Source organism: Orbicella faveolata, unplaced genomic scaffold (genome assembly GCF_042242905.1).
Source record: "Orbicella faveolata isolate gen_17 unplaced genomic scaffold, um_ofav_v1 contig_24, whole genome shotgun sequence".
In the NCBI taxonomy this organism is placed as follows: Eukaryota; Metazoa; Cnidaria; class Anthozoa; order Scleractinia; family Merulinidae; genus Orbicella; species Orbicella faveolata.
The window spans coordinates 19364066-19380864 of record NW_028301552.1 but is presented as its reverse complement, the minus strand read 5'-3'; the positions used below and the strand labels follow the sequence as shown (position 1 = coordinate 19380864).

The following is a 16799-nucleotide window of genomic DNA, read 5'->3' as shown; positions in this document are numbered from 1 at the left end:
TACAGACCTGACTGCTTTTGTCATGTAAACGCACCTAGTTAGCATCAGAACAACTTGTTTAACACAACAAAAGCAGTGAGGTCTATATCAAAACATGCTCAACTCCAGCCTCGCTGCCATCCAAAAGCCAGGTCACTGAACTGTAAAATGGTCTATTCTTGGTATAGTTGGATAGCCAGTTCTGTAAGCTTTAATGTGATATAGGGGGTTTAGGTATCTACAGTTCAAACCGGACGCGCTACATCGCTTGGATGCGCGAGACACCTTTGAAGATATACGGTAACCTTAGCCCTTTTCGGTTATGTTAAAAAAGAAACCATCAAAGGGAAAAGTGATACTTATGCCTTTCTGGCAGAAACATGAAAAAATGATTGCAAAGTTTTTATTTGTCTTCATAGTCTGGTGTACCTTTGATCACGGGTTGTGTTCTGGATGGAATCAGTCGTCTTCGGATGATTTTGACTGGACGCTGGCATCTGGTTCGACGCCTTCCTCTTCCACAGGCCCGAGTTCTGGTCAAGGTGGATCAGGTTAGATTTAATCAGACCTATCCATCGCCATATTATTTTATTTGACTGTGACAAGAAGTGTTGTTTCTGTGCAAACCGAACAACCAACCAACCAACCAACCAACGAAACAATCAACCAACCAACAAACAAAATGTGTATTCTTCATATAAGAGTAAGAGAGCCTGCAGGTCTGGGGTGGAGTTATGTTAAGACGACCTCATAATTTCGCCAATCCGTTCCTCTCTAACTAGTGGCCTCGAAGACCAATCAACTATAAGTTACCCTGGAGATGCTGGGAACACGAGACCAATGCAGTGTAGCTTCATCTTAAATATTTCGACAGATGAAAGAGTAACCAAGAATTCAAAACCATTGGGCTATTTAATGAGATAGCATATTAATGCATACAAACAAAACATTGAACAAAAATGTAGATTTTCAACTACAGGTATTCAAACTATTCTTTTCGAGTCTCTGCCTCGCAAGGTATCGTCTATCATCTTAGTAACGTTAAGTCTTGTATATGTAAAAATATAGATTATCTTTTTGCATGTCTTCAGGGAAGTATATGTACATAGAGACGTCTTCCCCTAGGAAACCTGGAGAAAACGCAAAACTTGTGCTCACCGCTCTAGACAATGGAAAGCCATCGTGCCTTTCATTTTATTATCATATGTATGGGGCATCAGCTGGAACTCTTAATGTCTACAATGGAAATCATACAATATTCAACGTGTCTGGAGATCAGGGGAACAACTGGCATTTAGTGGAAAAAGAAGTATCTCTCGATAGGGAGGTGAGTGATTTCCTATTTTACCGTAGCTCGCGTTTGTACTACTGACTATATACTATCGTTGGTGTTCGTGAACTGCCTTTCACTTTATATGTCGTAAAGCGCGCGGACAACCAAAACCTTCACTCCAACAGTTCAAAGGGTAATGGTTTAATCAATCGGCTCCTGAACGAACAGCTTACTCGCACACGATAAGTCTACTCGCAAAATCCATCTATATAACGTGAGTCTTCATTATATAACCCCGCATTACGAACTCGTTACGCGTTTAGTATTCACCGTATAACCGTCTATCGATCTTACAACTTGTGCAATAAATATAAGGGTTACACATCTTAGCTCGCGCACCTTAATTCGTGCAATCACTACATCTGTTTCGTTATAAGTTATAATGTTATTGCCGGATCGAATTAAGTACCGGAAGCTCGAAGATCTTTTCTTTTGAAAGAATAAATTCCAATATTTTTGCGTCATTTCAAACAACAAAGAAAGAAAGAAAGAAAGAGAGAGAGAAAGAAAGACACGAACAAACAAACAGGCACAGAAACATGTAAGTGCACTCAATTATACTACTCTTTCTACTTTCAAAGAAAGTTTGTGTTTTTGCCCGGTGCCTCATAAAGACTGGTGCAGTTTCTGCAACATTAAGCAACAGGGGGTATTTGTACTCACTACTGGACCAAACTCTGGTGCATTATAGGGCTATTCCCAGGCGCGCCTCCCCTCCTTCTGTCAAAGCAATCGCAAATTGTTTATAACTGCTTCGTGATGCTCCAATCACTTTTTCTGAGGCTGTTTTCAGAAGCAATTTGTTCTCAGGAAAAAAAAGTTAAAAAAACTACCTAATGCTCTAAACAACACACGAATCTTTGGTAACAGAGGCTTCTAACCATCCGGCCGATGTGATAAGGCGAAAAAAAAAATTGTTAAATTCCATTGCAGGAAAACGGTAACTATTTGGCACTTGTTTGCAGATTATATTTGAAGGAATAACTGGAAGTTCATATACGGGTGATGTCGCCATTGATCAAGTAAATGTTACTGAAGGAAAATGTCCAGGTAAAAATATGTTTATTAATTAAGCTTAAGGAAAAAGACAAACATTTTCATCGCGCCTACCCCCTCACTCCCTCGCACTTTGGTTTAGTAACAGAAAATCACTACTGCTTGTAAGTTATTGAAGCTCGAGTTGCATTACACGTTGTTGTACATCATATTACATTACATGTTTAGATTATTGATCAGGCGCAATAAACCAAGGAATACCTCATTTGAAGAGTTTCTTAAAGTTGGCTGGAAAGGAAAGCACAAATATAATAGTCAATTCTTTTGATGTGTACTCTTAAAGATGCTTCAAATCATGTCTGTGTTCTATTGCTTTAGTTTCTTGTAGCTTCGACAGCGGTCTATGCTTCGGGTGGAGTCAATCCACGTCAGATGTTTTTGATTGGACACTTCACTCAGGTTCCACCTCATCTTCAAGCACGGGACCATCGTCAGATCATGGTGGATCAGGTTAATTGCGTTCGATTTTACTTCTCGAAGATGTTCACTGATAGGTTAAAGAATGTGCTAATTAGAATATGCTTGTTAATAGGTCTGTTTCGTGGAGCACTTAGTTTGAGGGACAACCTCGTCGTCGAAGCTACGCTTTTAACGAAATAATCCATAAGCGACTTTGGCCCGAAGTGATCCAAATAGACCCTCCATCGAAACACCTTTTTCAGCAGCACATTATTGACGATAACTCGCCGGTTTTTGCTCGCTTTACATAGCTCCCTGACGCGCAAAAAAATCAAGAGGAATTGATTTTGTTTCCATAGGCAAATATATGTACATTGAAGCTTCATATTGGTCATCGGGTGATAATGCCAAGCTTCAGCTTGCAGTACCAAGAAGTCCATCATACTCGTGCTTGAGTTTCTACTACCACATGTATGGATCTTCGATGGGAACTCTAAACGTCTTCAATGGAAATGACAAAATATTCACTAAATCAGGAAATCGGGGATTTTACTGGAAGAAAGTGTCAAGGGTGCTTTATCTAAGTGATGTGGTAAGTATGATAGATATAAATTTTTATACTATGCCAGTAGTAAACACAGCCAATAAGAATACAGGGAAGCCGTTGTATACTCGACGGTATTACACTCAACCTTCCCATTGTGCGCGCACACGCGCATGTCACATTGGTTGTGTTGGCCACTGTATTTTCTATGCCACGGCATGAAATAGTTATGGAACACTTTCTCGTGGTATGCCATGGAATGTTGCACTTGTCACTTGTATTTTCTTGGTATACACACTCACCTAAAAGCTCGTGTGTAGAACGTAAAAAAGGCCGCGCCTAAAGACTTTCGGGTGAACCTAGAAAATGCAGGTGAATCATGGGATATTTCACGGTATACGACTCGAAAGCGTCGGATAACTAGTATTTATTTATTTTTTTATCGATCGTTAAACCGTTCAAACTAATCAATCCCAACACAGTTGCATAGACACACGATGATTTTGTAATTTTACGGTCAGTGTTAAACAAATTACTATCAATAAGGAAAAATGTATGCCTTTAGCTTAAGGCACTGTTGAACCATTGCAATGCTATTTCCATTCAAAATCATTGGTAAGGAAACATACTTTAAGGTGCAAATAATTATTGTCTCTTTGAAAATTGAAAAAAACTACCTTTCAAACTTAGACGTTTTATGTGAACATTTGGTGACATAAAATTCTCATTTCCAGTTAACATTCGAAGGGATCAGAGGATCATCATACCAAAGTGACATTGCCATTGATGACGTCACAGTTCTTGAAGGAAACTGTCCAGGTAAGACGTCTGTGGGTGATGCCGTCTTTTCTCAAAAACTTGGTAGCCGGCCTTCTGCTGTTATTAATTGTGCTGGTGTACATAAGATGGATTTGCGAAACATTATTTGGTGACATTGTGTTTATGGCATCTATTTACATTCCGTCGTTTCAAAGGTAGCGGTACAGAGCGTCCCAGCTTGTTGGTTAGATGGTAGACATTTCAAACTTTTCGTCAACTGGTGGCGTTTATTGTGGCCTGAGTATCAAGCCTTCCTAAGGGGAGGGGAGAAAGGAGTAGGAGAGAAGCAGAGGAAGGTTTTCTTCCTTTTCCCTTTCCTTCATTTTTCCTCCTTCCTCCCCCTTATTTCTCTCCTCTCCCCTCTTCCCCTCCGTTGGGAGGACCGATACTCAAGCTTTAGTTATTATTCTTGTTCGCCGTGGTCCGCGCTGTTGTTTTCTTCTTTCGTTATAACTATTATTTTCGCCATTTTTGAATCATTCATATGAAAAACGTTAAAACATATGTTTCCCATTAATGACTTATTAGGCTGTGGAGGTGTTTTGAATAAATCCTTTGGAGAGGTGGACATTGGTAATTCTGGAGATGAGAGCGAATCACATTGCAATTGGACAATCGGTAGTGCTGGAATAAGACAAGCAGTTGCAATTATCTCACTACAAAGGATATACTTTGGTTATTGCAGGTAGGAAGGTAGTGAATAAAGTTGATTGTCAAAAGCTAGAGACTATTTTGAGGTCGAGACAATCTGTGAACCAATGAGTTATGAAATCCTTGCAAGCTAAAAGTTATTTATAATGTTATGTACTCCGGTTGGCCTGAATAGCGCTCCTCTTAGCCTTACCGGCATTGCACTTCGGTAAGTCTGACTAACAGACGGGTTAACCTGATTAGTCCTCAGGTGAGCAACACTACTCTTCTGTTCAGCATGAGAATGATTAGCTTGTCCTTAACTTTTTCATATAAGTTAATTTAACGTAGAGAGTAATTCGACTATTGTCTTTGACCACCAACTCTGGGATATTGTTACTCATTTTGTATTTGCTTTTTTAGTGAACACATTAGGATACGTCATTCGAATGGCACTGAAGTCTTTAACCATGAAGGATGTCAATCGTCTCTCCCTTATGGTACTTCACTGGAAGTTCCAATTGGAACAACAAACCATTTAACACTGCAAATAGCCCTGGAATATAGGTGGAGCGCTGTCAAACTTGATTACGATATCTTGAGCCAAGGACTTGATTCAGGTCTGAGACCATATATTCTACTTTTTATATTTTATCCCTTTTTATTTACTTACTAGCTTACTGATTACTCAGGTAACCCCGCTCCCTCATTCATATTTCTGCTTTGCCTTCTATTACCTTCTCTGTGTCTATCATCTGTCTGCCTGTCTGTCTGTCTGTCTGTCTGTCTGTACATTCATCCGCGCGTCCATCCGTCCGTCCATCCGTGTTTCTGTCTTCCTGTCTGTCTGTCGGTCGGCGGTGGGTCGGTCAGTGTATCTGTCGATCTGCCTGTCTGTATTTACTTATTTATTTATTTTTATTTATTTATTTATTTATTTATTTATTTATTTAGTTACCTATTTTTACTTATTTATTCATTTATTTATATTTAACAGCCAGCCAAGTTTCCTGGAACATAACAGTTTATAGCATAACATCATCTTCAGCTTCGGTGCGTTGGCCGGCTTTTCCGCTGTCTCCGAGCGTCAATCATTACCTGGTGAGGTTCAAGGAACCGCATGGCGTCAGCACACTCTTCAGAGCCAGCAGTTACAGTGATACGTACTACACTAACCGTCTTAAAGGCTATACATCTTATGATGTTCAAGTCTTTGCTTTTACTACAAGCATCAATAAAAACGTCACCTACTCCAGCCAAACGGTTACAATAAAAACACCAGAAGGAGGTGAGCTACCCCCTCCTCTACCACCATCCGTTGGGCCTTCATTCAGATTTTGCTCAAGAGGACGATCCAAATTCTCGTTGTCTTCTGATAGACCTTAATATTACTTTGAAATAAGAAACGCTTTTTTTGTTTTTTACTATTTGTGCCCCAAACCTAGCTAAGCATGTTTCCACATTAAATTGAGTCATTTCTGTTGTGTTGATATATCTGAAAATCTAAAACAATTAGATTATTGTTTTGCTATGAATTTCCCTGCCACATATTCATTTCAATTTTTTCTTAGTTCCCAGCCGAGCCCCTACGAATGTTCAAGTGACAAACCATGGCCTGAATGAGTTCCTGGTACGATGGGATCCTGTCCCTGTCAGCTACGTCAATGGCCGTCTCTTGGGTTACAGGGTCTATTACAAAGACACCCAGTATTATTACTCACTGGAGAGGGCTGTCAACACCAGCAGTCCCGACGAATTGCATGTTGTACTGACGGGTATTCAGACGGGTCAACGCTACCAGATTTCCGTGGCAGCCTTTACTTCTGAGGGACAAGGGCCCCGATCGTCCTATCTTTACATAACTAAAGGTAAGTGTCAATATGAGTACCTCTGATTTTATAAATCGTGTCTATCTGTTGTCCAGCTAACATTCGATAGGAAGAACAGTTTGAAAATAAAAGGGTAAAACTCTATCTATATTTTTAGTATTTTAACGACAGACTTACCATGTATTAAATTTCTTGTTTTGCCAGTACCTCTGGGTTTTTGGGTGAAGAGTTTTGCAAAATTTTGGCGAAACGTTAAAGAGTTAATAAGTCACCTAACAACGCAGTATACTTCACAAATGATCTGTTTTTTGAATGTCCACTGATATTTCGCTGAAGCTTAAAGGAAATCTTGGCTAAAAAACGGTTTTGTTCCAAATCACAAGTTGGAGTTTGAGTTTAACTGTTTTAGCGATTTGAAGTCAGTAATTCTTTGCCTGTTTTGAATGCTGGGCGTTTCCCTTCTCCTATTTTAGGATTTCAACCTTCTCGTGGGTCACCATGTGTATTTTTGCAAACTTGATGCGCAATACTGATATCACTGCGCAGTTGGACGTTTTAAAAAACAACATTGCGTGAATCTAAAGAAATACAAAAAAAAGCTTCTAATCGTTTACAATTCATATTCAGGATTGATATGTACAGTTTCAACAACAAATCTTCTTCTGTAGACTCCACATTCAGGTCTCCGACCGCGCGATGACGTCATGAATTACAATAAAGTAAACATAGCGACGCACAGGTGATTTAAACTGAAAACCAAACACTTCGTATTCAAACCTCTTACAGAGATATCAATTTAAAACTCCAGGATCAGTTAAATAGAACCATTAGGTATACTTTGGAACTTGAGCTGCTTTTCAGCCAAGATTCCCTTTAACGAAACTGTCCGTCTAGGAACATCAACAGCAACTAATTTGAAATGCCTATTGCCTTTTCTACCATAAAATATTAATTTATTCTTCCAATATCCTGATCGACCAAACGAACTAAAGTAAATATTTGTCATGTTATTTAATTCCAGACTGTGAAGGCTTCGTGAACCAGTCGTCCGGATGGTTGAACTTTACGCATTCGGATTATAACACTCTAAACTGTAGTGTCGAGATACGAAGCGCTGGTATGCGACAAGGAGTCGCCCTCATTTCTTTTCAATACATATACTTTGGTTATTGCAGGTGAGGGTATTTAGAATTTATTTTTCATAAATGCAATTATTTTTCAGCAGTGACATTTTTTTAGCGCAAAGTAAAGGCAAGGAAAAGCTAAAGTTAACAAAATTAATATGACTAAGTTTGGTTGCCCTGTAAAGTCCAAATCTTGGCATTGTGATCAGACTGAAGTCGTCTTGGTCTCTCTTAGTAGATTGGTGTTTTTTTGAGTAAATTGTAAATGATCTGTTGATTGACCAGTGTTTTTGTAATGGTTTGTACAGCGAATTCGTGAAGATTTTTGACAGCCAAGGCGTTGAGGTGTACAGTCGAAGAGGATGTAATTCAGTTACCTCCGGGCTCACCGTAGAAATTCCATTTTCTGGTGGAAGCAGCATAACACTAGCAGCATCACTATCATACAGATACAGCTACGTCAGAGTCCAGTACACAATTTTAAAACAAGCGCTAAGCTTAGGTAAGATTTCGAAGTGTCAAAAATGTTCACCGCTGAGTAGTTGTTCGGTATTATGCACACACAAGTCTGGGGAAGAGAAGTCAATATAAAAAACCTTGGCTACGCTTGGAATAATCCCCGTATCAGTCAGTAAACAGAAAAACGCAAGTTCTCGTTCAAAGGTATCATTAGCTCCTAATCTTGCCCAACTTGCGTTAGTTGTTTATTTATCTTGTACCTAATTAAAACCAGCCAGTTGTTGTATTTCATTAACGCAACTAATATCATACTTCTAAAAATGTTTTAACATGTCACATCATCTCACTCTATTGATGCTTTGCAACAAATCCTGAGAGATTCATGATCAAATGAATAAAACCAGGGGCTTTTTTGGATGACACAAACAAAATAAGTTAGAAGGAAATATTTTGTCAATGCCATCCAATATGGGGTTGATAGCGTCACGTGAAAACCAAAAATACCTTAGCATTTGTGGTGTTTCGGAATCCTCGAGAATCAAACACGGGAATTACATGTTTTCATATCTTATTTGGGCGGAAAGCACATCATCAGTTTCTTTATTTTATCTTTTCTTCCATCAGCACAACTACTGCCATCTTGGAATCTCACGGTCACCAATAGCACGTCTTCTTCATCGACAGTGAAGTGGTCACAGTTTCCTCTAACGAACCTGTTTATTCAGCGATTCTTGGTGAACTACAGAGAACATAATTCAAATGTCAGCCTGATTTTTGAAGTCCCAAATTCATATGACACACATTACACTGGTGCAGTTCTGAAAAGCTACCAGTTTTACGACGTGCAAGTTATTGCTGTGACGACAAGTGTTGGCAACGGTACTTACTCTACTCAAACAGAAATAACGAGGACTGAAGAAGGAGGTAAGAAATTATATAAAAATAGCATGTCCATAGAATTGAGGATGATATTTTAGTCATGCGCATTCTGAAAGTCAAGTTTACAACGCACAAATAGAGGACGCATATTGTTAGACCACATGCCGTCATGAAGGCCGTAATAGTGTTTGCAAATGTTTCTTCGCCAGGAAATGAGTTCTTTCAGTCAATCTTTTTCTTCGTTTGAGAAATTCAGTATGGTCGTAAAGACAGCCGGCTCTTTCAGCAAACAATTGAACATGACGCTTATTGAATTAGAAACACCTTGTAAGAATTGAAAGCTAACGCTAAAGGCTGTATTTTTTATAACCCTAGCTATTGATGATATCTAACCAAATCAAAGAAATTCAAAAGTCAAAGGGCTGGCGAACATGTTGGAAGACAAAATCAAAACAGGCAATTATAAATCTTTTGTTCATGTCATCCAACATGGCGGCAATGAGGCAACACGAAAACCAAGAATAGACAAATAGAGCTAGCGCGAGGTATTAATGAAAAGATCGCTTAATGGGTCTCGATAAACAGGAAAAAGCTATGGTAATACTTGCCAACAGCTTGTGTTCCCGCAGGATTTCTCCTCCTCCTCCTTCTCCTCCCAAACTTTCACTTGAGTTTCTGTTATTTGCAAAACGATTTTTTTCTAGCTTTTCAAGCATTTGTTTTGTTTTGTTTCAGTGCCCAGCAGTGAGCCATCGAATGTAACACTGAAAAACCTAAAGTTCGATGAAGTGATGGTACAATGGAGTCCCATTCCTCAGCACACTGCAAACGGTATTCTACTGGGGTACAGAGTTTATCTCTACGAGTATAATTATTGGTATTACAGTTTGACAAACACTGTAAACACTAGCAGCGCCAGCGTTCACATGGTGATATTTAGAGGTCTGAAGGCAGCACACAGCTACGGAATATCAGTGGCAGCTTTCACATCAAAGGGTGCAGGACCACAGTCCTACCGGAGATACATTACAACAGGTACAATTATTTTCTAATAAATGAACGAGGCTACCGAGCACCTCTTACGGGTATTTATTTCTAATCGCAGGAAATAAAATGTAGGGAAGTATCAAATAAAAAGTGCAGTTGAAAACGAGATATTACATGTAGGCAGCTAAGTAGACTGGAGATAATAATTAGTCACGCATCGATTAAAGGATTACGATAGTCCGTTCATTTAGACCAAAATGTTCACACGGACAGATTTTTTTATTTAAACTTACCATGAAGCTTAAGTATGGTAAAGATCAACTTTTACCAAATGGTAAGAAAATGGGGTGTTACCGTGTTTGTTTTCAAGATAAGACGTGTTGACGACCATCCGTTATCCAGGGTGCGTTTTCGTTATTTAAGACGAAGTTAGCTTACACAACTATCGGCCATAAAAAAGTTACGTGAGTGAAATTTAGATCAGATAAACGCATTCAATTTTTCCTGTTTTGTTTGAATTTGTTTTGGTTAAAATGGATAAAATCGGGAGAGGAATTGATCTACGGAAAGAATAAAGGGGGTCACTGAGCATCCAAGAGAGTAAATTGCAGGCGAAGCTAGCGCACCCGGTGCCAAGCCCTACACTTCCTTATATTTCTTCCTTAGCTTGCACGTACAATGTATGACGTGGCGTGACGTTGCGACATGAATTTCCTGCGCAGAAAGGATTCGCAGTAACAATGAGCGCGAACGTCCTTAAGTCGTCCGCCATTTTGGTTCCATCATCGCTAAATCATCATTTTATCATAAAGTCAGAAAAAACGTAAATGTATGGGAAATAAATCCAAAATGACATGAAATGCAATTATGCGCTGTTACTGGGTTATTCAATTTTCTTCTATATCTACCTGCTTGTTTATTTACCAGGTCATTGATTCCCTCCTTTAGGTTGCGGAGGCTACATAAATCAATCATTTGGTCAGATACATGTTGACGACTACAGAGGCTCAAGTTACGTAAGATGTGATTGGGAGATTGGCAGCGTGGGCATAAGTCAGGCAGTCGCTTTTGTTTGGATTCAGGACCTGTACTTCTATTATTCCTAGTAAGTACCTGAACACCCTCCAGTTTTGCAAGCTTTAGAATAGACGAGAGGCAGATACGTTGTCGCGATAAATTCGAGAGGAGGAGAGAGGGAGAGGAGGTGAGTGGGAGGAGATTGATAAAGAGACCGTGTTTTGTTAAGATGCAGGGTTGATTTAACGTCATGAGTGAGCTTGTGCGTAGGAAAAGATAATAATAGGAGATTTTAAATCACTCAACTCGGTAAAAATAAAGCAAAGATATATTATCTCTTTATAATCATTTACCTTTTCGTTAATAGCCGTAGACTTGGAAAGGGTTGTGCAGGGGCTTCTCTTTACTCAGGCGAGAGTCAGGTTATTAAGGGAAAAGAGGGTTGGAGGCAAGGGGAGGTAAAATTGACTTAGCAAAAATAAGTTAGGTGAAGCCTTTTATGGTAACTTCCAACTTATCTCCAATTGTTAAGGATACCAGTATTTATGCAGAAAAAAAGTCAACAGCGTTGCAAAAAAAGCGAGAATCGTGTTTCTTGGCCAGAATAATAATAATAAGAAAAAATATCGCGCAACCTTGAGGTACATTACCGTTTCTGTATAGGTACATCATTTGGCTTTATGAAGAGGATAGAGGATTGCTACTAATCAAATTGATTTTCCACATTCTTAGCGAATATTTGAAAATCCTTAGTGGCAATGGTTCGGTAGTTCTTAATCAATATGGATACTCATCAGCTGCACAGAAAACGTTCCTGGAGGTTGATTTTGGCAGTGCAAACAACATTACCGTACAAGTCTACCTATCATACTACTACAGTCACTTCAAGCTTCAATATGGAATTATGAAGCAAGGCATTCAGTCAGGTTAGTAATGGCTATGTAACAAGAGAGCCTGGGTGTTCTCTACGAGGTTCTATACAGGGACGCTCCGCCCTGAGGTCCAACTCTTTAACTTTCAAATACAATTTTGACAGGAGATGTTAACCTTTCGTATACTTTTAAATTATAAAAGGTACATTTGTCACATACTTTTATAATTTGTCCGTATTATGGAGATAAATATCCAAAAAAGAAGTCTTATTTTCATTTACATGTAGTGCGTAATGAGAGTGAAGTATAAGGGAGTCAACCCTTCATTTTGGCCTAATTCTCAAGGTGATCCCTCCTAAATCATTTTTAGATCGCTCAAGGTTTCGGAAAACACTAATACTGTGACGAGGAGTTTGCTAATGGGGACAGTTCAAACGGCCTCACACGCATTTTCATCCTTTGCGAAAAATGTTCAGAAAACAGGCGTGGTAACATTACGGGCGGAAGACCCACCACCATGTCTCAAAATAAGTTAAGAGGGATTAACTCCCGAAGTAGGCCTGAAAGAGGGACTAACCCAGTCATGCTTTCATGCAGCTTGAAAAAATGAACGTGCACCATCATCTCTTCCACTGTATTACGACCATAAAAACAATCTGCCTTATCCAAATAATAAATAAACAATATATGCAGTAGTAAAGAAAATAAAACACTAAAAAAGTAAATTCTATTTCCCCAAAAGGACGTGAATAGATACAAAATGTTCTAAAGGCAATGTCTACCACGATTAATGAAAATAATGTTAGAGATTTGGGCGGATTGCAAGTTGATTTTTGTTTAGTTTTTGAGTCATGTCTTAACTATGTTATATCTTTCAGCTTTGCTGGTACCAAACTGGAATATAACAGTTGAAAATACCACAAGGTACAGTATTATAATCAAATGGCAAAACCTTACACCAGTGATCAATAAACTGGTACTGCATTACATCGTTCAAATAAGAAGCAAGAATGGGAGCGATGTTTTAAACGCCATGGTTGTCAATGGAAGTAAAACTCATGTAAACATCGCTGGGCTCTCGCCTTACACGGAGTATCCAGTGACCGTTATTGGTGTTGCTGGTGATGGGCAACCTTACAAGAGCTCCAACGTCACTGCCCTGACGGAGGAAGGAGGTATTGTATTTCTTTTCGTTTTGCATCAGCACCTAATCATGTATTTTGTTTGATTTCCTTTGCGAAAATACGGTTCTAAGACAGCTGGTCAGTTGCTTATAACATTATGGCGTTTCTTCTCACTACTTTTGTATACTGAAAATATGTGAATATTAAGAGAAATTAAGAGTGATTTTATTACTATACTGCTTGGGATTTTAACTACTTGGTCTACAGTAGGTATCTAAGAATCGTCGTCCAAGATAGGACCAGCAACAATGATAGCCCCTCTTGCCACTTTATGTTCAGGGCTGGTAAATAGTTAGAGGAAACCGACAAAGTTACTGGCATTAATCTGCGATGGACTAGTATACCATTCCGAAGGACTTATGATACTCTTAGGCCCTTTATTTATGCTGCCAGAAGGGGTGCTTATGTAATGACATGGTTTCTCTGATATCCCTAGCATTGTTACATGTACAGACTAGTCTGTAAGCTTAAATCATTGTTTATTTTCAGTACCCAGTAGAGGACCATCACACCTGCGATTGTCAAACTTACAGACCGGTAAGGTGAAGGTACAGTGGGATCCTCTTCCTCAGCGGTATGCCAATGGTCGAATCTTGGGGTACTCCATTTACGTTTATGAGAATGACTACTATGTGAATTATATTAAGACTGTATACTCCAATAGCTCTGGTGTCCACATGGCGATTGTGAGAGGTCTAAAGGCAGCCCAGCGATACAGAATTTCAGTTGCAGCTTTTACTTCAAAAGGAGTGGGACCACAATCTTATGGTTACATTACAACTGGTAATTTATTAGTCCCTTTGTCAAGATATACAGAGAATACATTTGTAGCATACCTGAGTATTATCTTGATTTATTTAAAGCCACTATTTACAAGAAAGTGCGTGTAAGAGGGAAAAACGTACATAGAGAAAACATCGAATACACATGAAGTTATTCATCCGGTTTTCAAATTTCAAGCCTAGTTTATACTCAAAAAATGAAACAGAGGAAGACACTTTTGGGACGCACCAGCTTCCCTTGAAAACACCCGACAGCCCCTATAATTGAGAAGTGGAATCTCGCCTAATTAACATGATCAGCCCGTTACAATTTTTTTGTTTTTTGGCACCGGTAAGAGTACTACGCTGGATAGTTAATTTTAGAAATTTATAGTTATATGTAGATTTTTTCGATGCAGTCATTTTTTCTTCTTTTTCTTCCTTTATTTAGCCGAGTCATACCTCGAAGTGATTCCTAGAACCGTGCCAACTATGATTGCCTTATCTTCTTTCATTTCACTCTTAAGGTTGTGGAGGAAGTTTAAACAAGTCCTTTGGCGAGTTGCAAGTTAGTCCCAGACGCTACTATAGTTCTTACTTGCGATGCAACTGGGCAATTGGCAACGCAGGAATCAACCAGGCAGTTCTTGTTGTCTCTTTACAAGAGTTGTACCTCTCGTACTACTAGTGAGTGTCATGAATTTTAATCACATTTTAAATGTAGCGCTACAGGATGCATTCTGAGAGAGCCAAAACAGAAGAAAATTACATTTAACAGCAAGAACAACAACAACCACCACAACAAATTCGGTTGTTCGAGTTACTATTTACTGAAAGCGAATCAAACTTTTCAATATGCTTGGATAAGTTTGCCCTTGAGTTAAAACGTTCTAGGGCAGTAATAATATTTGATATATTAAGTCGAATCACGGGAAACTCTCAAACGCATAAAAACTGTCAATGAAGAGCATTGCAATTCATGGCGCGAAACCTGGCAGCCGATTTTGAGCAAATAATGATTAATGTAACTCTTATAGTAGAATGTGTTACTGAGTTTCCTTAAAATAATGATTTCCAATCAGTCCATCAGAATTTTTCGGCTTTAATGTTTCAACTACCGTTCTATTTCATAGTGAATATATCAAGATCATCGATGGAGATGGCTTAATAGCTTTTAATCGGTATGGATATTCGTCCTCTCCTTGGAAAACTTTCCTGGAAGTCAGTTATGGAAACGCTACGAATGTCACGGTAGAGATCTACCTTACACACTACTGGAGTCAGTTCAAGCTTCAGTACGGAATTGTGAAGCAGGGGCTTCAGTCAGGTGAGTTGTTGTTTTTTTTTTAGGCATTTCAAAGTAACTTGCAAAGGCGACAGGGAAGATCACGGGCCATGGTTGAGGGTATCAAAGACATGAGATGTTTTGGATTCTTTCATTATTTGGCATTCTACAACTACGAAATAAGTAATTCACTAACCAACCAACCAACTAGCCAACTACCCGCCGACTGAACGATTAGCGAACCAATCGACCAACCAACCGACCAACCAACCAACCAACCAACCAACCAACCAAATGACCGACCGCCCAACCGTCCAACCGTCCAAACAACCAACCGACCAACCAACGGACCAATCGACAAACCTACCAACCGACCAACCGGCAAGACAGACTGACAGGCAGATGGCCCGACAAGACAGACTGACAGGCAGGTGGCCCTTCAACAGCAAGCAAAAAGGAAAAACGGCCATAGATGGAGCAAAAGACTTAGTTTAAACCATTAAATAGTATTTTTAACATAAATGTTTTTGGGCACAGATATTAAAACTTTCGTTGGAAGCTAGGTACTTCTAACTACAGCTTCGTGTACTTTCTAGATGTTTTTTCGTTTTGTTTGTTTGTTTGTTTGTTTTTTTGTTTTTCCTTAAACATGAACTAATCTAAACTTAAATTATTTCAGGAACAGTGACAAAAATAAATCTTGGGGTAGACCACTATCTATTCTCGTGTTATTATTCTCCATTACGTTTATCAGTACTCATGTAACTGTGAGGCGTGTGTTTTATTTGTAGCTCCGCTGATTCCTAACTGGAATGTATCAATTGATAACGCAACAAAGAATAGTATTACAATTCAGTGGCCAAATCTCACACCAATCCTGAATGAACCAGTTCTTCATTACTTTGGACTTATCAAAAGCACTAATGGCAGTATTCTAAACTGCCACATCATGTCTGCAAATAGTACTTCCGTCGCATTCAGCGGCCTGTTGCAATACAGCGAGTATCGTCTGAGTGTTGTTGGTGTAAATGGTATTGGCCAAGCTTACAGTAGTGCTGAAGTCACAGCCTGGACGGAAGAAGGAGGTAAACCCGGTCATTAGAAATCCTTGTATTTTTAGCCCTCGGGGGTACAAGTGGGAATAAGGAAGGGGATGGGGGGTGGGGTGGGGTTTGTGGTTGATTTAATGCCACCCAGAGGTATTTTTCAGAATTTTGAAAAAAGGATTTAAACTGTGATGCTGAAACTTTCAGTAGTTGTCCATTCATCTCTCGCTGAGATTTCGACATGTCAAATTTCTCCACACGTATCTTGATATTGCCGTATTAAACGCATTTTGACCAGCGGGTCAAGCCAAATTTCGCCTTTTTTAACAGAATTTTCGTGCTTTTTTCGGGGTACCGTGGCAAACTGGTACTTTTTACACTGAATTCTGGTATCACTTTTTGATATTTTCCATCAGCTCACGTTATTTTCTTACCTTCTGAGAAACTAGTAAAATCCAAGATGGCAGATCCAAGATGCGAACTTAATGACGTCATCACCAAGATAAGATAAATCATCTTGTAGAGCAAGCCGAAGACTACCCATTAAACTCAACATAATTTATATACGCCTTATTACAATGAAAACCCAGGGGAGG

General features: G+C 39.2%; 1 protein-coding gene across 6 annotated transcripts in view; it reads left to right on the top strand.

Moving 5' to 3' along the window:
* LOC110045593 (MAM and LDL-receptor class A domain-containing protein 2-like) overlaps window positions 1-16799 on the top strand; it is a 66812-nt gene that overhangs the window by 22899 nt on the left and 27114 nt on the right. For all 6 annotated transcript variants that reach the window (XR_016207736.1, XR_016207737.1, XR_016207738.1 and 3 more), the window contains exons 15-35: window positions 399-530; window positions 1071-1306; window positions 2278-2362; window positions 2687-2818; window positions 3127-3359; window positions 4046-4130; window positions 4659-4815; window positions 5184-5380; window positions 5758-6048; window positions 6332-6628; window positions 7611-7764; window positions 8022-8215; window positions 8797-9096; window positions 9787-10086; window positions 10987-11143; window positions 11788-11981; window positions 12806-13102; window positions 13601-13894; window positions 14400-14559; window positions 15006-15199; window positions 15949-16242. Coding sequence is in view for 2 of the 6 variants with exons in the window: in XM_089291127.1 (XP_089147253.1) it covers window positions 399-530; window positions 1071-1306; window positions 2278-2362; window positions 2687-2818; window positions 3127-3359; window positions 4046-4130; window positions 4659-4815; window positions 5184-5380; window positions 5758-6048; window positions 6332-6628; window positions 7611-7764; window positions 8022-8215; window positions 8797-9096; window positions 9787-10086; window positions 10987-11143; window positions 11788-11981; window positions 12806-13102; window positions 13601-13894; window positions 14400-14559; window positions 15006-15199; window positions 15949-16242 (4383 nt within the window). In the remaining 4 variants the exon portion in view is untranslated. The remainder of the gene's footprint in view (window positions 1-398; window positions 531-1070; window positions 1307-2277; window positions 2363-2686; window positions 2819-3126; window positions 3360-4045; window positions 4131-4658; window positions 4816-5183; window positions 5381-5757; window positions 6049-6331; window positions 6629-7610; window positions 7765-8021; window positions 8216-8796; window positions 9097-9786; window positions 10087-10986; window positions 11144-11787; window positions 11982-12805; window positions 13103-13600; window positions 13895-14399; window positions 14560-15005; window positions 15200-15948; window positions 16243-16799) is intronic.